The sequence below is a fragment of the Microplitis mediator genome, chromosome 3 (assembly GCF_029852145.1).
Source record: "Microplitis mediator isolate UGA2020A chromosome 3, iyMicMedi2.1, whole genome shotgun sequence".
Taxonomy (NCBI): domain Eukaryota; kingdom Metazoa; phylum Arthropoda; class Insecta; order Hymenoptera; family Braconidae; genus Microplitis; species Microplitis mediator.
Genome location: NC_079971.1, coordinates 608,721 through 631,015, shown reverse-complemented (window position 1 = coordinate 631,015; position 22,295 = coordinate 608,721). Strand labels below are relative to the sequence as shown.

The 22,295-nt window shown below is 36.3% G+C and overlaps 6 protein-coding genes across 11 annotated transcripts; 4 read left to right on the top strand and 2 right to left on the bottom strand.

Moving 5' to 3' along the window:
- Positions 1-183: 183 nt before the first annotated feature.
- On the top strand, positions 184-2,499 carry LOC130664782 (cell cycle checkpoint protein RAD17). Its single transcript, XM_057464878.1, has 5 exons — positions 184-343; positions 418-980; positions 1,044-1,635; positions 2,090-2,208; positions 2,288-2,499. Exons 1-5 carry the CDS (start codon positions 323-325, stop codon positions 2,394-2,396), a joined length of 1,404 nt encoding a protein of 467 aa, XP_057320861.1. The 5' UTR covers positions 184-322; the 3' UTR covers positions 2,397-2,499.
- Positions 2,500-2,628: 129 nt separating this feature from the next.
- LOC130664790 (WASH complex subunit 4) lies at positions 2,629-6,040 on the top strand. The gene has a single exon (XM_057464887.1). The coding sequence runs from the start codon at positions 2,762-2,764 to the stop codon at positions 6,008-6,010; it is 3,249 nt and encodes a 1,082-aa protein (XP_057320870.1). The 5' UTR covers positions 2,629-2,761; the 3' UTR covers positions 6,011-6,040.
- LOC130664786 (CUE domain-containing protein 1) lies at positions 6,032-8,977 on the bottom strand. The gene is made up of 4 exons (XM_057464883.1): positions 8,730-8,977; positions 8,490-8,654; positions 8,032-8,434; positions 6,032-7,063 (listed from the first exon to the last, which is right to left on the bottom strand). The coding sequence occupies exons 2-4, from the start codon at positions 8,589-8,591 to the stop codon at positions 6,849-6,851; spliced, it is 720 nt and encodes a 239-aa protein (XP_057320866.1). The 5' UTR covers positions 8,592-8,654; positions 8,730-8,977; the 3' UTR covers positions 6,032-6,848.
- A 1,409-nt stretch (positions 8,978-10,386) lies between these two features.
- Positions 10,387-12,568, top strand: LOC130664787 (60S ribosomal protein L10). The gene is made up of 4 exons (XM_057464884.1): positions 10,387-10,468; positions 10,618-10,647; positions 10,880-11,185; positions 12,197-12,568. The coding sequence occupies exons 2-4, from the start codon at positions 10,625-10,627 to the stop codon at positions 12,525-12,527; spliced, it is 660 nt and encodes a 219-aa protein (XP_057320867.1). The 5' UTR covers positions 10,387-10,468; positions 10,618-10,624; the 3' UTR covers positions 12,528-12,568.
- Positions 12,569-13,514: 946 nt separating this feature from the next.
- Positions 13,515-15,947, bottom strand: LOC130664780 (E3 ubiquitin ligase Rnf157). Of its 4 annotated transcripts, none has more exons than XM_057464876.1 (6): positions 15,814-15,947; positions 15,510-15,753; positions 15,049-15,445; positions 14,397-14,985; positions 14,166-14,326; positions 13,515-14,025 (listed from the first exon to the last, which is right to left on the bottom strand). In XM_057464876.1, exons 2-6 carry the CDS (start codon positions 15,595-15,597, stop codon positions 13,515-13,517), a joined length of 1,746 nt encoding a protein of 581 aa, XP_057320859.1. In that variant the 5' UTR covers positions 15,598-15,753; positions 15,814-15,947. The 4 variants fall into 4 exon arrangements, 3 of the variants coding, with proteins under 3 accessions (XP_057320859.1, XP_057320860.1, XP_057320858.1); XM_057464877.1 differs by having other exon boundaries at positions 13,515-13,685; positions 13,755-14,025; positions 15,510-15,819; XR_008989469.1 differs by having other exon boundaries at positions 13,544-13,685; positions 13,755-14,044; positions 15,510-15,819.
- LOC130664779 (CCR4-NOT transcription complex subunit 3) lies at positions 13,598-21,586 on the top strand. 3 transcript variants are annotated; one of them, XM_057464873.1, is made up of 7 exons: positions 13,598-13,731; positions 17,068-17,300; positions 17,374-18,009; positions 18,093-18,414; positions 18,521-19,263; positions 19,337-19,546; positions 19,663-21,586. In XM_057464873.1, exons 1-7 carry the CDS (start codon positions 13,716-13,718, stop codon positions 19,759-19,761), a joined length of 2,259 nt encoding a protein of 752 aa, XP_057320856.1. In that variant the 5' UTR covers positions 13,598-13,715; the 3' UTR covers positions 19,762-21,586. The 3 variants fall into 3 exon arrangements, with proteins under 3 accessions (XP_057320856.1, XP_057320857.1, XP_057320855.1); XM_057464874.1 differs by lacking the exon at positions 13,598-13,731 and adding an exon at positions 16,331-16,659 and having other exon boundaries at positions 17,374-17,997; XM_057464872.1 differs by lacking the exon at positions 13,598-13,731 and adding an exon at positions 16,331-16,659.
- The last annotated feature ends 709 nt before the right edge of the window (positions 21,587-22,295 follow it).

Genomic DNA, 22,295 nt, shown 5'->3' with positions numbered 1-22,295 from the left:
ATTTTTTTTTTATAGTCAATCGTTTTTAAAAAAATTCAAAAACTGTCAGACGTCTGCTAACTTCAGTATCATCTTAATTAAATCATTAATTGAATCCTATTACTGCAATAATTTTCCTCGTGGTAAAAATTTAAATAATGGCGGGAAAAATTGAATTAAAAAATTCCCACAAGATGGCAGAAAGAAAGTAAACAAGTTTGTAAATATTTTTGGTATTTATCATGTAATTTATAAAGTGTAATTACAAAAATTAATTCAAATGTCAGTGATAAAAGTTATTTAAAAATTATAAATTAATAAATAAAGTGAGTGATTAATCAAAATGCCTCCGATAAAAAAAATGGTTGGTTATAATTTTTTAAAAATAATAAAATCCTCTGTTCGAATTCAAAATAAAAAAATTTATTTACATTTTAGAAAAGTAACAACGGATGGCTGGACCTGGACATGGATTTCAGTCCAAGTGACCCACCACCGCGGAAGGAGACCAAGAAGCCCAGACAGGAGCCAATGGACCTAGATTACATTGACACTCTGACAGTGACCAGACGCAAAGACCAAACCAGCAGTCTAGCGACACTTCTTGAAGCCTGTGATCCCCAGAAGTCATCAGAGTTAGCCGTCAGTAAGCAGAAGCAGAACGAACTGTCAGATTGGCTGACAGAGAAGGCTCTGCCCGGTGTCCCACGAATCCTCGTGCTCTCCGGACCCTCTGGTTGTGGAAAAACAGCAGCCCTGAAGGTCCTCGCCAAGGAGAACAAGTTCGACATCATCGAGTGGATCACTCCCTCCGACTCGGCTGCTAACATCAACGACAATTACATGACAATCAAGCAAGCTGATAAATTTTCCGATTTTTTTATCCGCGCTACCAGATACAACTCAGTTCTGAGCAACCAATCAAACCGCAAGCTCCTGCTGGTCAAAGACATTCCAAATGTTTATTTTTTTGACAAGCAAAGCTTCTACGATTTACTAACGTAAGCTTATAATTTTAAATCCCCGGCATCCAATCAATGATTAATTTTATTTTAAATCCTTAGGCAGTATTACGAACTTGGAACCCATCCCCTGGTATTTATTTGTCCAGACTCGGAAGCCAGCAGAGTCCAGCAGTCGCTATTCCCAGCTGAAATAGTTGACCAGTATGACATTGACAAAATAAACGTCAACGCGACGACTCCTGCGGCAATGAAGAACATGCTGAAGCGGGTCACCGCGATCCTCAACGCGAAAGCCAGACACATGTTGCACGTAACCCAGCACAATATTGACGAAGTCTTGTCCAACAGCATCGGCGATGTCCGCAGCACGTTGCTGAATGTCATCTTCACTTCTCTTAAAGTTCCCGGTCGACAAGCGACCAGTCACTGCGAGCTCCGCGAAGAAAGTCTGGGTCTCCTGCATGGCGTCGGGAGAGTGATCAACCCCAAACGCGAACCTAGTGACAAAGCACCAGGGTCCTGGAAGTTCGTTCACGATCCCGATGACATCGCCTCGTACTTCCAGTCCCATGCCAGTGTCTTCCTGCACTTTTTGCATGAAAATTATCTGAACACTATGGAAAAAATAGAGTACGTTGATGTCGCGTCAGATATTATGAGTTTGTCTGACACTTTGTTCAGTGAATGGCGGGTAAGATTTTAAATTGTGATACTGAAGTTAGCAGACGTTTAATAATTTTTGGATTTTTTTTTAAGACGATAAAACAAAAAAAAAAATTGCACCTGTAGTTTTTCAAATTTTCTACATGTGCATATTTTTATTTTATTTTTTCGCTATTGATTTGTTGAAATACGAAAATTCAAAAATTTTTAAATGTCTGCTAACTTCAGGATCATAAGTTAGCCGACGTCTAATAATTTTTGGGTTCTCTTTAAGACGGTAAATAATAAAAAATAAAAATTTGAAAAAATTGCACCTGTAGTATTTAAAATTTTCTACATATGCATATTTTTAGTTTTTATTTTTTATTATTGATTTATTGGAAAAAAAATCCGGAAATTTTTAATTGTCTGCTAACTTCAGGATCATTTTAAATTTAATTATTAATTTTTTAATATTTATCTATTTTATTTTTTAATTCCAGGATCCAAATCTCACTAAATTAAATTTATCACTTTGTATCCGTGGGTTGATGGTCAGCAATGAGACTCCTGTGTTACGATGGAATCCCGTACGCAAACCAAAATCAACTGAAACTAAACAGTAATTATTATTTTCTTGTTAATTAACTAATTACGAACTTAATTACCTTGTAATTAATTGCTCTCATGAATTTTTTTAGTCAAAGAGACCTGAATGTCGCCGAAGAACGTTACTACAGATCAATAATACGCCCAAAGGCTGTAAAAGATCCACCGAACCTAGAGACCATCATCGAAGCAGTCGATTAAATTCCCAAAAAGTAAACCCATCAGTAATTATATTTTTTATCAGCATTAAGTCACCAATTAATCAAAAAAATTATAAATAAATTATTTACCAGTATTTTAAAAATTGTTTTTTGAAATTGGCGCCACTAGTCCTTGGATCTGTCACCTGTCATCAGCTCCCACGCACTCACATTACACTAATTAAATAAATGTAAACAAATAACCACCCACATCTTTAACAATTAATTAGAAATAATTACTGCTAATTAATTAAATAATTATTTATTTATAATGATAAAAAATTTTAAAGTTTATTTGTGTCGATAACCTCAAAGTGCAGTGCAATTATTTACAAAGACTGTTTTTATCTAAATATTTAATTTAAAATGATTGAATCACCAGGATGGAGCACTGACAGGGACAAGGAGATTCATAAAGCTGCTGGTAATGTGCAATTGCGTAAATACAGTAAATTATTTAATCGGTTAAGTGAAGACTGGTACGAGAGTAAGTCGTCAATAAATTACATCATCGAGGGGCCGATTCGGTTGATCTGTCACTGCAATGAGGAAGAAGGTCTGATGTCTCTAGTAGAAATGGAGAACAAGAATCTGTCAAAATTACTGGCTACTGTAGCGGCGACTTGTCGCGAAATCCGGTTGCTTAAACAGGAATCGCAGCATCATTACACGAAACTCTTCAATCATGGGGAGAAAAGTGACAAGGACACTGATAATTACAATTTCAATTCTCTGCTGACAGACTGTCAGGATTTGTCGCTGTATGTGAACAGAATAATGTCAGTGATTCACCTGACAGTCCAGCAGCTCTCGAGCTTGACCACCAGCACCAACGAGATCTACCTGCCGGCGCTGATTGAGCACCTGGTGGACTTGTTTGTCATCATGGTAACCTTGGACGAGATCGTCGACTCGCTTCCGATGATCCTCGACCAGTGGAAGAAGTACCGGATCCAAGTGCGCTCGGTGATGCACAACCCCGGCAAGTTTTCAGTCAACGAGTCCAAGCTCATGACCTTCGACAAGCTGCTGAAGGACCTGCACAATCAGCTGCTGACCAGGAACTTGTTTTTTAAGGCCATTGATCATGTGATGGATGTGAAGAAGAGTCCGGTGATGAATGATCATCTGATAAGTTATTTGAAAAACGTTCTCAATGACGTAGAATCGAAACTAACGAGCGTTTGTCTGATCAACAGGTCCTGGATACGTTTGAATGTCGGGCTGGTGGTCTCTGTCAAGCTGTTTGGAGTCTCTGATAAGAAGCTGATCAAGAAACTCTGTGATGTCAATAAGAAACTGTATGCGGTGACGTTGGTAGGGAACATCGTCTGGATTCCGAGCAAGTTTCTGACGGATTACATTGGCAGCGAAGCGGGGACTGTAAATAATACAGTGGGAGAGCGAGTTCTGGGTGTCAGGATGCAGAAGTTATCAGTAACTTGCGGGGGATTGATAAACAAATCGATGCAATGGTGCGTGGAAGCAAAAAATTTACTCTGTGGGACCGAGTTCCAGATATCTGATATAAAAAAACAGTATTTGCTGATAAAGGAAGTGATTTCTTTGATGGTGCAGATAAATGAGCAGGTGTCGTTCATCACGAACGTCCACGCGGCTCTCGCGAAACCCATGAACAGAAGCACTGTCCAGCTTATTTGCAGAATGATTGAAGTCCAGCGAACTCTGGAGATGACTGTGCACTCGCTGGGTCCCATGGTGGTGCAGGCGCAGAGTCGCGGGCTCCAGTATCTGAGCTACGAGATCCTGGTGATACTGGAGAACGCGCGCAAAGGATTGATCCAAAAAGACCAAGGCTACAGTAGGGAAAAATTGGATGCCTTGTCACTGACTTGTCTGAGCATGAAACTGATCAACGGGCCCGGCTCCGCTGATCGCAGGCTGATAGTAAGATGCGCGCTGTCCTGCGTCAGACAACTCGCGGACGCGTTCAAAGACGAGGAAGTGATAAAACTAAAGCAGAAGCTCGATGACTATGACATTATTGCTGATTTGCATGCGAACGTCGCCGAAGCTTGCGATTACTCGGTCTTGTTGCATCACCAGTCGATGATTCCCGCGTATTTCATGTGCGTCGCCGAGAGCACGCAGGACATAAGTCATCTAGTCCATCTTCTTAATGCCTTCAACAGTGCAGTGATTCGCCAGGAACCCTCAGAGCTGACCGCGACCCGAGTCAACGAGCTCAAGGAAGCTGTGGTAAAGTTTATCCTGGAACCAGCTTGCAGGGAAATAGAAACAAGTCTTCGGCTTCACGTCCACGCCCATCTGAAACTCGACACCACGAACCCCTTCAAGGTGGGGGCCAAAGACGCCGGGAGAATTGTCAGATCTCTGCCACTACCGATCGCGGGCAATTTGATCAGCGCCAAGAGATTTGTTGAGCACTACCTAGATGACATATTCTATAATCTCACTACCGTTGCTCTGCACGACTGGAAGACCTACAAGACGATGCACGCCCTGGCTAAATACAAATTGGGTCTCGATTCGGTCCAGAACCACTTGCCCACTCAGACTCTGGAGCAGGGTCTAGATGCGCTAGAGATAATGCGCAATATCCATGTCTTTGTTTCAAAGTATCTCTACAATTTGAACACTCAGACATTCATCGAGCACACTAGCGCGAATAAACATTTGAATACAATCGGGATTCGTCATACCGCTAACTCAATTCGCACACATGGTACGGGAATAATGAGCACGACAGTTAATTTTGTGTATCAGTTTCTGCGCGTAAAGCTTCATACCTTCTCCCAGTTTCTGTTTGATGAGCACATAAAGTCTAGACTATTGAAGGACATCAGGTTCATCAAGAGTCAGCGGGAACGTGACTTGACGCCTTATACTTACGAGCGGGCTGAGAAATTCCAGAAGGGGATACGCAAGCTGGGAATGTCCAATGACCTCAGCTACCTGGACCACTTCAGACAGCTGATAACGCAGATCGGAAATGCCCTGGGATACGTGAGATTAATTAGATCTGGCGGACTCCATGCTTGTGCAAACGCGGTGTCTTTTCTCCCAGACATCAACACGCCGGCATTCGAAACCGCAGCCAGAGAGTTGAAGTACTCGGAGACCAGTCAAGCAGCTGCTAAGAGACTGGATGACGACATTGGAAACCTGGTAAGGAATTTTACTGAAGGTATCCAGTACTTTAAGCTGCTGGTTGATGTCTTTGCTTCGGCGTTCCGGGACACCAAGTCCCATCACCTGCAGCAGTTTTACGCGATAGTTCCGCCGCTGACGCTGAGTTTCGTTGACAACGCGGTGGCGAACAAGGAAAAGATATTCAAGAAGAATAAGGACGGCGCCGCGTTCACTGATGACGGGTTCGCGATGGGCATTGCCTACATCAATGCTCTGCTGGAGCAAAGCGCAGAATTAGACGGGCTGCAGTGGTTCGAAACCGTCAATGCGCACTTGAACCGGGAGAAAAAACTGGCGGAGAGCATCGAAGGCGACGACGAAAAACTTCAGCAGACAAGAGCGCTGACGCTAAAGAGACTCGCGGAAAGAAGTGCCGAGTTCCAGTTGCTCTACTACAGTCTATCTGGTGCAAGAGTTTTTTTTAAACAGTCAGATTATTAATAATTAAGAGTTTAAGTATAATTATTTTAATGGTTTTTAAATACATTTATTGTTTTCATAAAAGATAAACTTGTTTCATATTGATTTATTTTTTTTTTAATTTAAATTAATTAAGAATCACAATTAAGCTTTAAGTAGATGATAAAAATTCAAGATTATCTTTGGTCATAAAAAATGTTACTTAAATTTTTTAATTAATTAATAAAATATTGGAATCTACTCAAGCCTCTAAAAAAATTAAAAAAATTTTATTGCTTTCACTTTACATTAATCGCAAGAAAATTTTTCATCACCCAGCAATTAAAAAAATTTTGATTTTAGATTTTTGGCGGGCAGAATTGCCACTTTGTCATAAAAAAAATAATCTAGGGGCCCACTACACCCCGTGTCCTCTACGTAAATTAAAAAAAATTAAAAAGTGTTTCAACTTTTTTTATGACCAACAAAAGTTTCCATCTAAAAAAAAAATGGCGTAATAATTACAAATAAATCACAATGATTAATGACTAACATGACTAGGGTGCTGATATATCACTGAATAAAAAAAAAAATAATAACAATAGTATACATAACTCAGTCTAAATATTTGTACGATTACGATTAAAAAATAAAATAAAAATCAACGAGCCGGAGAAAAAAAATGCCAATTGATTCAGTCTCTCAAGTGCTAAAACTAAATAACCGTTTGGATTTTACCTCAATTTATCTACTTCAATTATTATATTTTAAATATATAATGAACGAATTTGCTCTGGAGACGACTCGGAGTCTCGAGTCTGTCAGAGCTAGAGCTAGACGTTTTTTTTATTGCACTAGCCGCCTGTTGGATTTCAGTGATTTAACTTTGAGACCTCGAGTCCTCAGGGTCCAGAAGATCGTCACAGGATGCCGTCGGGGGTAATAATTGACGTCCGCCGCGTTTCTTAGTTCGCGTAAATACTTTAGTCAGTTGAGCAAATTTACGTCGCGATACTTTTCCCATATTTTTTAAACGTTCCCTGAATAAATCTTCGTCTGTTCCGCTGCATTTTTCGGATCCATGTAACTTTGAATCTGAAATAATAAATTTGAATAAATCACCAAAAATTGAATTAAGGGGGTAGGGTTTTAAAATTATTTAAAAAAATTTTTTTTTTAATTTTTTTTCTGAATGAACAATATGTCAAGAATATTGTGTACAAATTTTAAATCAATCCGAGTAAAACTAACGGAGTTACGGCGTTTCAAATGACCGGCCGGTATACCTGATTTTTATACCTGCCCGACCTGCCCCTACATACCCCTAGTAGAAATCAGCTGCAATTTTCTTTGTTCTTCCGAATCCCTTTCTCCGGCTATGTGTGTTTCAAAGGATGTAAACTGATGACTCAATATAAGTATAAAAATTCATATTCTTTGATTGATAGTTTATTTCAAATTTTCACGAATAAAAAACTTTAAATGGATTTTCCCGAAAACGTTATTTTTAAAGTCCGTGAACATCATAACTCAAAATGTACTGAACCGATGCCTTTGAAAATTTGAACATTACTTCTTCACATAAATCAACAGGTAACTACGAAGAGTTTTTTTTTGTTTTTCATTTTTTTATATTTTTTAATAACAAATTAACCGCAATTTTTTGAGCTAAAATCGCGTTTTTCACTTCCAAGTGCTGCAAAAAATCGAAAAAAAAAAAAAAAAAAAAAACTCTTCGTGGTTACCTCGAGAAATACATCAACTTTAAAATGCATATCAATTTTTTTTTTTCCGATGATCCGGTAACGAGTTATGATGTTCACCGCAAAACGACTTTTTTTCGAGGCACCTCCGGAGATTCAACGTCACCAGCTTATTAATCAATATTTTTCGTTGAAAATTTTTTCTGATATTCTTTAAAAGTTGTACAATAATATGTGATTAAGGTTAATGAAATTATATTACTCATCTCGCCGGTAAAAAATCACAAAAATATGCTTTTTTTTCGCCTTTAAAACCTTACCCCCCCTTAAGGGATCGAATGAATGGCCAATTAAAGTTACCATGCTCCAGAGTATTTAAAAAGTCTTCATTCCATCTCAGCTCACTCATGAATTCCTCATTCTGTAAAAACATGGCGATCCTCTCGTCCTCCAGCAGAGAATTCTCTTGAGCCACGGGGTCATGCGCGTCTTCGAGAATCTGCTGGGGAATTCTGAGAAAGGAATCCGGCAGCGGTCCCAGCAGTGGAGGCTTCCACTTGTTGGTGTTCTTTGATTGCTTTGCGTCAGGGGCGTCGACACCAACGAGAACTTCCTGGTGAACGGCAGCTTTGGGTGATGAGTCTGCGGAACCGTCACTTTGTTCCAGTTCGCTGCGGATCTTTTCGTTCTCATTGTCGGTGCTCATTGCCAGCAGCTGATCGATAGTCGTGTCAACCGCTCCCTGGTTCGACCTCAGCACGGCCTAAAATTACACGAATTAATTATCTGCATAAACAATTAAATTACTTAGCAATTACTTCGATGACATCATCATCCATTTGAGGAAACATATTTTTGAAATCAGCCATCGCTTGATAAAATTCCAGTGTCGTTTGTTGTTGCTCAGCTGCCGATGCCATTTTATTTTATTAATTTATAAATATCAGTAATTATCAAGATGCAATTAATCAAATCACGTGCATCTAAAAATAAATTTTTCATTTTGTAATTAATAATTATTATTATTAATAATCAATAAATAATTAACTAATAAATACCTATAGATATTTATTACTAGTCAATACACTTTCGGTAAAATACTAGCTGTCATTTAAGTTGTAATGAATAAAATCACTTGTCATGGCACTAATTATTGTTATTACTAATGAATAGTCGTTAATTATTATTAATTGTTATTAATTGTCAGTGACAAGGTAACATTTACTGGAGTAAAAAAAAATTATACTAATTTAAAAAAGAACAAGAGACGGCCATTTTTATTGATTGCCAACGCCGTCTGACGGATAACGTAATCATTTTTCTTTTCAAAATTACATCAGAAGAATTGTTTTTTTTTAATTTTCCTGCAACAAATTTGCTCGGATACAAAACGACGAAAATATGACCGAAATGAAATCTGCGGAAACTTTCCTTACTCAGGCGCACGTGCGATATCTATACACAGTATTAATTACGACTGTACTTGATAATATATTTCTGATCACGTAATTCATGTCTCATTCATAAGTATCATGTTTACACGAAGTCCTCAACCCTAATAGCCACTTTAGCTTGAAATTGACAGTAATTTGATATTGAAATTACCTAAAATCTGCTGCCCGAATTTGCTGACAATTTCGTCAATTGTAATTTTGATAAGGATTTAAAAAAAAATTTATTTCGTCACGAATGAATTTTTTCTATCCCTCGCAGATTTGAATCACGGTGGAAACACGGTGGGTTTGTTCCATTTTACCACCGTGTATACACGGTGTTTTCACTGTGATTACGCGGTGGATACAGCATGGAACCCGGTGGTGAAATGGAACAAACCCACCGTGTAACCGCGGTGAATCCACACAGAAAAAAAAAAACTTTAAAAATTACTATTTGAAATTATAACCCGGAAACCGGTTGTCAATATGGGAAATTTTAACATTCAAATAGTAAATTTTATAATAAGTGTCGTCTATTTTCTAAGTATCAGTTACGATTTTCAAAGTTCAAATCGTAATTTTTCTTAAGTAAACAATAAATTTTCATACTTATCCTGTAATTATTTACATTTTAATCATAAATGACAAAATTACTATTTAGAATGATGGTATTTACTGATCACTTTGTCATTATATTACTTGTCATTCGCAATTTATATAGTTCATTTTTTTCCGTGCACGGTGTTTACACTTCCACGGTATTTCCACCGTGATTCAAATCTGCGAGGGTACTTATTTTCGCGCCAACGAATGGAGTAAAAACAATTTGGGGACAATGGATCCTCGAAAAAAAACTTGATGGTGGATCAACCCCTCAGAGGGCCACTTTTGTGTTGTAAGCTGCTGTGAGATGCTGTAGTGGGTCTGAGGCTTCTTAAAAATTTTTTTTCACCACAAATTGAATTTCTTTTACTTATTTCCGTGCCCACGAATGATCTAGAATTGATTTCAAGTCAATTGCTCCCCGAAAAAAAAATTTTATGCAGGGTCGACCCCTCAGAGGACCACTTTTGTGTTGTGAGCTGCTGTAGTGGATCTGGGGCTGACTAAAAATTTTTTTTGACCACGAATTGATTTTATTTCACTTTTGTGATTCAAAATTTTCGTAAAAAAAAATCGTTAATAATTTAAACTACGCGCCAAAGTTCATGAGGTAACTTATCGACTCACAGCTTTTTGAATTTGCCGCCATCTGCCTTTCAACTTAATTCAACAGAACTCAGACTCAAACAAAACGACCCGCAGCCTACTTCTGTCTTCTATCCTTTTTTTGGAACAACCTCAAAGGAAACGGTTACTCGGTAAAGTTTTATTTATTGATCTGTTGAACAATAATCAATCTTTGTGATAATTAACTAAAATTATAAATATTCATAAAGTTTATTTGTTTATTTATAAATACGTACTTATATTTTTCGTTATCTTATTGTTATTTTGTATTTTTTTACAGTTCCAAGATGGGTCGTCGTCCAGCTAGGTGGTAAGTCATGCTTTGTTTTTTTTTTTAATTCAATTAATTATTAAAAATTCATCAACTCCAATCATCACTTCTTCAATTAAATTAATTAATTAATTACTGCAATTAATTCATTCATTGACACGATTTTTTATTAATTTTCAAAAATTTAATCTAAAAGTTGGGTTATGCCATATGACGCAATTATTAAATTTTATAATGATAAAATTAACGTAATCATTTTTTAATTTTCCAGTTATCGCTACTGCAAAAACAAGCCGTACCCAAAATCCCGGTTTTGTCGAGGAGTTCCAGACCCCAAGATCCGTATTTTCGATCTCGGTAAAAAGAAAGCCAGCGTGGAAGATTTTCCACTTTGTGTCCATCTAGTTTCCGATGAGTATGAACAGTTGAGCTCCGAAGCTCTTGAGGCAGGACGTATTTGCTGCAACAAATACATGGTAAAGAATGCTGGTAAGGACCAGTTCCACATTCGTATGAGACTACATCCGTTCCATGTCATCCGAATTAACAAAATGTTGTCATGTGCTGGAGCTGATAGGTAATTTTCTTTTTTATTAATATTTTTAACCAGTGAGCAGACTCACAGACTTCTTCTGAAGCTGGACAATTTTTTATTCCGTCAAAATTGGAGTCAATCAAAAATCCGGCCCTAGCATTCTGACAAATTTAAGGGGGATAGCCACTGAGGATCGAAAAAATAGGTAATTTTCGGGAATTTTTTTGACTGGAATAATAAAGGAATTTGGGGATCGGGTTTTTTTTGTTTTCTAAAGTATACATTGAAGATAATTCTCCTAAATTTTCATTAAAAAATATCATGTTGTTACAAAGTTATAAGCATTTTTGTGGAGCAAAAAAAAAATTCCCCCCACCACGGTGTCATCTCTAACTCAAAAACGGATTATCAGAAACAAAAAAACCAAACGGCGTTGTAATCTGTATGCATGTGGTTATCGTTGCACATAGGGGATTTTGAAAATTTGGATTTGAAAAAAAATGGCGACATATTAAAAATTTTTTCGTTATTTTTTCTCATTTTTTTGGATTCAAACAGCCCTAAAAAATCTTAAAAATCAAAATTTTCAAAATCCCCTATGTGCAACTATAGCTACTGAATAGACGAATACGGCAAAAAAAAAAGTTGGGAATCGGTTGATATTTATGCAAATTACAGATGCCACCAGTTCAAAAAAAGTAGTTTCGAGGAAAATGCGTTCAAAGTTTTTAGTCGATGCAACGGTCAGTTGACGCGCTGTCACAAAAATGACTATAACTTGAAAAATATTCGGAATTTTCATATAAAACTTTAAATACATATTTTTGAACATATACACTTTGATTTAATAAAAAAAAAAAATTTTTTTTTTTTGAAATTTCACAGTGGCTATCCCCCTTAATACTTTGAAACTTCGAAATTGACTCGATTTTGCTTTCGTTGACCAGCATAAAATAAATTCGCTGATTTAAATTACTGTCCAACCCAGACCAAGTCTTGGTGTCCAACTCATAAATTGTCAATCATCAATTACTAAACAAACTTATTCCATAGGCTCCAGACCGGTATGAGAGGCGCCTTCGGCAAACCCCAAGGTACCGTTGCTCGTGTCAACATCGGACAGCCAATCATGAGCGTCCGGTCATCCGACCGTCACAAGGCTTCAGTCATCGAAGCATTGCGTCGTGCCAAGTTCAAGTTCCCCGGACGTCAAAAGATCTACGTCTCGAAGAAATGGGGATTCACAAAATACGAGCGTGCAGAGTATGAAGATTTGAAGAACGCTGGACGTCTTGCACCAGACGGTTGCAACGTTAAATATTTACCAGAACACGGCCCCCTGTCAGAATGGAAAAAGTTCCGCGAACTTTTGGCCAATAATTAATTACTCTGTTGATTGTCTCAATAAAAAAACTTTCCATCGAATTTTGTATTTTTAATATTCATTTTATTTACATAAAAAAACTTTTTTTTCCACCTGTCATGGTAGGGTTTAGGATAACATATATATGTATATAATAGATATAAATTTGAAAAATTCATTTACATTACAATAATAATTACCTCTTAATATAATTACAATAGATATATAATATAATATATATTTATATATAATTTATAATAATAATAATAATTGTCAATAGAACAATGACTACGCGGTAAATTGTTAGTAAATACGTACCAATAACGCACTAGCATAATTCCGATTTAAAAAATCTATTTACTCATATTAATAATTAATTAATAAACTAATTAATGGGTATTAAGATTCAAAAGTATTAAATATACAAAGCCTTACAGCTGATAACTGATAACGAGTCAAGGCCATTCTCAGACAATACCTCCCACTTTTTTAAAATATTCAATGATCTTGAACTGTCAATCGTATCATAATTTAATCAATTAATTTAAAAAAATATTGAAGCATTAATCGAAAAAAAGACAGAGTTGCAATTTCACTGAACCGTAGATTTAAAAAAAAATAATCAGTTCTTATCAATTAGGAGTTGAACGAAATTTGAAAATAAATTTCAGTAGAATTTTCAAATTTTATGACTAAAATTTATTTTCAAAATTTTTTTCAACTCCTAGTTGAATTCCATACCTCGGCAAAATTGTCCACTTTTTCCATTAATGCTCAAATTTTTTTAAAATTAATTAATTAAATTACACTGCGGTTATGACAGATGAGTCATTGAATATTTAAAAAAAAGTGGGGGGTATTGTCTGAGAATGCCCTTAATTAATTAATTAATAAATCACATTTGTTAGTCACGACTTTGAATACTATACAGGAGATTCAATATTGTTTGTAGACCTTACGGATAATCGGTGACTCGGACATTAAATTTGTGTAGACGTTAATTCTTTGTCAATGGGAATTACAATTTATTTCACTGTCGTTCTCATTGACTCCGGTGGTGAGCTCGTCGTCGATGTCCAGGTCGCAGATGCGGTGATGAGACTGTCCGTCAGCGCTGGTGGCGGAGTCTAGGAGCGGGGACAATTTTTCGGCTTCGCTGTCTTCGTCTTGTCCTTGGGACTGGTGATAAATAATTACACTCAGTACAAGATGATTAGAGTAATAAGTAAGTAAATAAAAAATATTTACGTCGTAGTGAGCAGGCTGTTTTTCATTAACGAGTCTCAGAGTGTCCCGAGTCCTGGAGTTCTTATCACGCGGATGACTGGTTTTGCTCCTCATACCAGGGGATCGTCCATGCAATTCCTTCTGCGACGCGACGGTCTCGTCTCTCGCCAGAAGCACAGACATGCGGAACTCTGGTGTTGGACAGGGAGTCGCACTGCTGGACCTCGCACCCACAATCGTTTCTCCGTCTTTTAGACCCGTGTGCTTCGACACCGGCGTTCGTTCTGCAGATCTGCAATGGGGTAGTTTTACTACCGTTTGTATTAATTTCTATTCAGCAACTACATCTTTACTGCTAGCCAATTTAAAATCTACATCAACCAATCACTAGATCCACTACCAATTACAATCACAATCTCATAATTAACTCACCTGTTCAAAACTTCAGCAGCCTGAATTGCACTGGCAGTGTCTGTGTCAGGAGTATCTGGAGATTCTGGAGCTGGGACAACAACTCTTGGAGTATATGGTCCATTTAAAGCTTCGATCAGTGACACAGCTTCGTAACCAGATGGAATATTTTCACAGCTGCCCTAAAAATAATTATAAATTATCATCTGACAGCTGAAGAGTCTAGTCTCTGATATGGTCTCCAGTGCTTACTTCAGGCATCGGAGGATTTGAAATAATGGCTCCAGTAGCTTTCTGCAGCGCTTTTATTTGCAGAAGAGCACGAAATGGTGCGCGACATATTGGACAATTATTGGCTTGATACCTCAGAGAGTCAGCGCACCCGTAGCAGAGACACAGATGCCTGCAGGGCAGGATCAATGTGTCTCGGACATCGCACATGCAGATAACGCACTCTGAGCCATTGTCCTCAGCATCTTCATCGCTGCCCTGCTGCTTGGTGTTCTCTGTATTTTTATTTTCTATCCCGTAAATCTCCTGCAGCAAATAGCAGAGACCGTCCACGTACAGCTTTTGCTTCAGAGCCTTCAGTATATAAGACCCGTCAGACTGTCTCTCGACGACCGCTATCGTCGTGTGAGACTGCTTGGGCTCTTCAGAGCCTTCCTCAGCCACGCAATGGATCGCTATCGGCACAATCTCCCTGTCCGTATTATAGAGCAAATCTTCTTCATTGTAAAGACTCGGGTCGAAGACATGTGAGGTCTGAATAAACTGTTGGTTCGCTCCTTTTTTGTAGTGATACGTCTCTGAGTTCATTGATGGGTCTCTCGGCACGTATCTAGATGATGAAATTTAATTTATTTATTAAAATAATAATTAATTAATCAATCAAATAACTTACGATACTCCTTTGGCGGTGACTTCTTCCGTACAAAAATAATAAACAGTAATAGCGCATCTGACATCGCAGTCAAAAGTGAACTCGATGTTGAACCTCGTGGTTTTTTTATCAACATCACCTTCACCAAAGTGTTTTATCGCATTGATGGTGTCATTTGACTCGGAGGAAGTCGGTGCTGGATCAATGCTCTTGGTCAATCTCAAAGATTCTTTTCTAATGTTGACCAAACTCTTCAGAGTCTTTGTCGGGTCATTGGCCTGCGGTGGCGGGTACGGGAAAGGTGTCGGTCTGCTTCCCAAGAAATTCAAATCCGCGTTCTCTCCAAATAAATACGCTTCTGGCTGCGGAGTGTCAAATCTTTCGCCTCCCATAATAAAGTGGCTTCCAAAATAATTTCCTAGCAAAATCACCAACCAAATTAGCTGCTGCCAGATAATTAAATTTAAAAAAATTAAAATTACCTGATCGCGGTGGATACTTGTATGCATGATTTGACACAATGTCAACTTCTTCAACTCCAGCATTCTGTCTGCTTGTCAACGAGCCCATTTTGACAGTTCACTCAATCGAATTTTATTTTAAATCACCAGTTCCAGGTCTTGATCTCACTCCAGTTCCAGGTCTTGATCCAAGTCCGGGTTCAGGTCAAAGTTGTAAAATTTTTTGACAGCTTGTTAGCAACACCTCCAAGTAACTGTTTACTTCCTATTCCCGACTATTTTTTATCTTTTTTTAATGAAAAATAAAATGAATTGTAACCTGTACCTTTAATCAAGAAGTACTTGGTCGCGGCCTCTGGAACTTGGATAAAAAATTATAAAAATACTCAATCGGTCAGTGATGCTGGTGCTGGTGCTGATGCTAGTGCTCTGGATTAGAGGTTCAAGGTTTATACTTTTATGTTTACCAGAGCATATATTATATATACTTAAATATATATAGAGCACAAAGGTGTAAATGCGCAAGTTCATAACAGCGTATTAAATAATTATAAATAAATATATACCATTTGTTGATGCTGTCATAATCTGTATGAATAAATAAATAAAGTAATAATTGTTAAAATTGGATAATCATCAGGTCGCTGATTATTTTATTTTAAAATAAAATAAAACTAATAATAATAAAATCCGAGTGAGGTTATAATTTGTAAAAATAAAATAACCAAAGTTTGTTTGAAAAACTTGCCATCGGTTTTAAAAATAAATACAAAAATAAAATTAAATCATAAGTTAAAATATTTAAAATTCGGGGATAATTCCGGTGATGTCCATCGTGACAATAAAAATCTAAAAAAAAATATTGGCATTAAGTTTTTTCTTGTAGCAGCAACAAGAAGAATTTACAATATAATATATCGGTTTGTTCTGGTTGGTCGTTGTCATTTGAAAACGGAAGCCATCTTGTGGCCATCGAGAGTCTCCGCTAACAATCATATCGTTGATACGGGATTTATAAATTAATAGTTATTTATTTTATTTAAAATAGTTCACTTAATAAATAATAACCAATCAATTGTTTTGTTTATATATTTAACTTGATATTTGGACTATGCATGAATTATTAAACCATATGTTTACATAGCCATGGCTGCGACGAGAAAGTTGCAAGGTGAGAATAATATTTTACAACAAAAACCATTTCCTCTATGTTTATTTACATCAGCTTTATTTTTTCACTTGAAAAAAAAAAAAATATTTTAAAAACTGGCCGCCGATGAGCTGAGAGTCCCGATGACCTGCTGGTGACAGCACCTGGACCTGGACCTGGATTTAATTGCCCGAATTTAAATGCTTGGTTATATACTTTGTTGTAACGTTGGTTATTTTGACGCTTTTGTGTTCTCGGGAGCTTGATTCAGGTACTGGGAGATTATCATCACTTAAACTTGGGTGCTTATGCCCAGTTACAGGGTTGATATGTCATGGTGACAACTGATAATGGGTTTTAATTGAGATAACAAGTGTTTATTGTTGTTAATTTTAAAATAATAATTGGGTTTGTTGTTTGGTTTGTCAGGTGAAATAGATAGGTGCCTTAAGAAAGTTTCTGAAGGTGTGGAAACGTTCGAGGACATCTGGCAGAAGGTGCACAATGCGACCAACAGCAATCAGAAGGAAAAATATGAGGCTGATCTCAAAAAGGAAATCAAGAAACTCCAGAGGTTACGTGACCAGATTAAAAGCTGGATCGCTTCTGGTGAAATAAAAGATAAAAGTACATTGTTTGATAACAGAAAATTAATTGAAACGGTAATTATATATTTTTAATTGTTTTTATTATTTTTATTAAATTAATTATTTAAATAATTATTTTAATTTACAGCAAATGGAACGATTCAAAGTCGTGGAAAGAGAAACTAAAACTAAAGCATACTCAAAAGAAGGACTGGGAGCTGCACAGAAACTCGATCCAGCTCAAAAAGAACGGGAGGAAGTGAGCAACTGGTTAGCGAATTCAATAGAAACGTTGAATCTCCAGTTGGACACTTTTGAGTCGGAAATCGAGTCGCTGCTGGCGGGAAAGAAGAAGAGGCTGGACAAAGACAAGCAGGACAGGATGGATGAGTTGAAGTCGAAACTCGACAGACACCGGTACCATATACGTAAACTGGAGACGCTGCTCCGCATGCTGGATAACATGTCTGTCGAAGTTAACACGATAAAGCGGATAAAGGATGACGTCGAGTACTACATCGAGTCCTCTCAGGAGCCAGACTTTGAGGAGAACGAGTACATTTATGATGACATAATTGGCCTGGATGAAGTGGAGCTCTCGGGCGTGGGCATTCCCTCCTCGGCGACAACTGACAGCAATAACAGCAACGAAACCGGCGGGACTCCGACCTCGACAAACTCTTGCACTTCGCCGATACCATCACCACCTCTAAGCTCCACAATGCACAATAACTCGAGCGATAGTTCGACTGATAACGACAAAAAAACCAAGGTTCAGATACTAGTAATTTTATTTTTATTCTTATCATTTATCATCGACAGTGTTGCGTTCTAGTAAATAACGTTTAATGTTTTGTGTTTTTGTAGCCCGTTAAACCAACCGCAGTTAGGCCGCTACTGAACTCGTCGCAAACGAGCATTCCAACGACGGGTAGTCCTGCCAGCAACAATAATAATAATAATAATAATAGTAATAGTAATAACAATAATAATAATAATAATAATAATAATAGTAAACCTAGTACGTTAACGAGCAGTACACCAAGTAAAACCATTCCCATGACACCTAGCCATAGCTCGCCTAATTCGAATAACAATCATGTTGCTACGAGTAATGCCGGTAATTTTGCCACCGTTGCTGCTTCGCACACTAATTCACAAACTGTTCATTCTACCTCGAAGATATCATGTAAGTTAAAGTTTTTATTTATTTACTCTCACTACTTGCTGGTATTTACCAAGCCAATTGGATACAATTAAAATTATTGATTATTAATTGTCGGGTATTATTTAAGCTCAAAGTAGCGAGAATGGCCTGTTGTCATCATCAATGTCCAGCATTACTTCACCAGTATCTCAGTCAATTGCACAGCAGCTACAGCAGTCTCAACAGCAGCTGTCAACGTCATCGCAACTACAATCTCCGGCACCGGCGCCTCAACATCAATCGCTGCAGTTGACACCCCAGCCGCAGATAACTTCGCCGCAGGTGCAGAGTGTCGCGCAACAGCAGCTGCACAGCAATCCTGTAGCTCCGTCTAGTGGGTCGAATCTTCAGTCGACGCACATGCTGCACCAGCCGAGTCAGAATCACAATAGCAACGACACAGAGATACCGACACCGGTACCCCCGGCCTCGCCGCATTCTTCAGACAGCAGCAGGCCCTCGCCAGTAAACGCCAGCTCTCCGATTCCCTCCACTGCCAACGGTCTCATATCAAAACTCCCCGATGGCATGTCGTCTCTAAAGTCGATCGCTCAGCAAGTTATCGTGAGAGCTGGACTCGAGATACCACCTGGTGAACCCACCAGGAATATTTTTGATAATTCAAAGACAAACAATGCCACGTCTGAGGCACATATTCCACCGTTACTCGGTGTCGCTCCTCTTGGACCGGTTCCACTGCAAAAAGAGCATCAGATGCAGTTCCAGATGATGGAAGCTGCTTTCTATCACATGCCACATCCTTCTGATTCTGAGAGGCTCAGATCTTATTTGCCCAGAAATTTATGCCAGACACCGCCGTATTATCAGCAGGTATTTTAATTAATATAATTATTATCATTTAAATTATTACTATTATTGATATTTTATGATTATTGGTAAATAGGTACAGCTGCCACACTCTGATACTGTCGAATTCTTCCAACGATTGTCAACAGAGACGCTTTTCTTTATATTTTATTATATGGAAGGTTCTAAGGGCCAGTATTTGGCAGCCAAAGCACTAAAAAAACAAAGCTGGAGGTTTCACACAAAGTACATGATGTGGTTCCAAAGGCACGAAGAGCCAAAAATAATCAACGAAGAGTATGAACAAGTAAGTGGACATTTATTATTTTTTAAATTTTAAATATTTCCCGGGTTTTCGCGCCACTGTTTAAAAGGATTTAAATACCTGATACTGTTTAATAAAAATAATAATAATTATTTCAGGGCACATACATCTACTTTGATTACGAAAAATGGGGACAAAGAAAAAAAGAAGGCTTTACTTTCGAGTACAAGTACTTAGAAGACCGAGATCTTAATTAAAAAATAATAATTTTTTTTTGAGTCTAACGTCTGCAGAGGATCTATGAAAAAATGCACTAATTCTGTACACCGGTATTAATTGTCTAAATCAACAACAACTGACTAAAAATCGTAAATAGATTTTATTTTATACATTATACATTAGTGTACACTATATATATATATACATCTATTTTATTTAATTGTTTTTTCGTTTACTTGATTAATTTATTGGCTAATTTAAATTTAAACGAGTACTTGATATATTTTTTTCTTCATGTGCATTAAAAAAACGATCCGTTTGAATTTATTTCCATTTAATAATTACTCTTTTGGATGTTACTTTTGTTCAAAACAAACCGGGACCGAGTAATCAAGATTGAATACCCTGTTGATTATGATGATAAGGAGCCACGTCCATTTTAAAGGGACACGAAATTGTAAACTACGATTATTATAAAGAAAAAAAACAAACAAAAAAAAATGTGTGTGAGACACCGAGATAAACACTTTTAGCGCGTAGTGTGCGGTGTGTGATAATGCTCGCTGGCGACTGACTCTGTAATACATTTCTGTAATACCAGTACAAACATGCAGTGCAACATCCACCAGTTGCTTTTGAATTTTTAAATGTTAACACTTGATACCTAAAATTTAAAAAAAAGTTTAAGGACATTCTCAGACAGTGCCTCCATTTTTTAAAGATATTCAATGACAAGTTTCGTAACCGTATTCAAATTTTATTAATCAATTCAAAAAAAGTTTGAGCAGTTATTGAAAGGACAAGTTCGCCGAGATTGAAATTTGAAAAATAATTACTTACAGTTGTAACCAATTAGGAGTTGAAAGAAATTCGGTAAATAAATTTTAGCCATAAAATTTAAAATTCGAATTATGAAATCGATATGAAGATTTTACTGGAGATTATTTTCAAAATTTCATTTGACTCCTAATTGATAAAAATTGTAATTTTTTTTTTAAATCTATATCGGCGTAATTGTCCTTTTTTCAATTAATGTTTTAACTTTTTTTTATTAAGGGCATTCTCAGACAGTGCCCCCCCCCACTTTTTAAAAATATGCAATGACTTTCAACTATTATAACCGTATTAAAATTTTATTAATCAATTAAAAAAAAAATAAAATTTTAATTGAAAAAAGGACAACGTAGTCGTAATTTCGTTGCGATATAGAATTTAGAAAAAATTACTTACAATTGATGTCAATTGGGTTGAACGAAATTTGTTGAATAAATTTTAGCCGCCAAAATTTAAAAATTCGAATTATAAAATTGACATGACAATTTTACTGAAATTTATTTAAGAAATTTCGTTCAACTCCTAATTGATATCAAGTGTAAATAATTTTTTTTAAAATCTATATATCGTCGAAATTACGACTGCGTTGTCCTTTTTTCAATTAATGCTTTAATTTTTTTTAAATTAATTGATGAAAATTTGATACGCTTATAACAGTTAAAAGTCATTCAAAATTTTTAAAAAGTGGGGGGCACTGTCTGAGAATGTCCTTAATTGATAAAATTTGAATACGGTTATGACAGATGTCATTGAATATTTTAAAAAAGTGGGGGTCTGTTTGGGAATGCCCTTAAACGAGTGAAGAATAATAAAACAAAATTGAGTAAAATAAAATAAAAAATTGATTAAAGAAACGCGTTGGTGGTGGGGCACTATCATGCTATGGTATGTCTTAATGATAGATAATAAGTAGCCTTTTTGTATAAAGTATATTGAGGTATTAAATCCTTGAATTTGAATTAACTGTACAGAATGTGTAGACATAGTGAATTATAATTATTACGGAATATATTTTATTTCCCAATTCAATATATAAACGTTATACGTTTTCTTTGAATACTTTAAATTAAATTGTATATGTATATACATAATTACTACTATTACTATATTAATATCTCATACTTTTAATTATTAATTATAAATTTATTTACAGTTTATTCAGTACTATTTAAATATTAATGTAGAATTAGTCAATTTATTTCAGTCGTGCATTTTTTGTCGAGATCTCTTTTAAATAAACGTCCTCAGTAGAAAATATAATCACACATATATTTTTTTTTCAACTTTATATGAGAGATAAAAAATTTTCGGCCAATTTTTAAAACCATGGCAATTAATTTCAAATTGGGGGGAGGGGGTGTAATAGAATTAAAAAAATTAACTTTTTTCCTTGTCGATACTATTTTTGATTCTTCTTTAAATTAATCACTTCCGTAATACAGAAATTTTGTAAAAATCGTTTGAAATTAAAAAAAAAAATTGATTTTTTTATTGAGGACGTCGAAATTCCTCCTGCGACGGAGTCTCAGTGATAAATAATTACATTAATAATTAATAGTTTAAATCTACGTAAAATTAATATACAATATATATTTATAAATATATATATATTAGGAAATAAATTAGTTACGCGATTTTGTCAATAAAAATTATCAGTAATGATTATTAACTTTTGTTTTGCTCTGTACTGTAGTTATGAATAGTCATTAATCTTTAAAATAAGTTTTCATTTAAATTT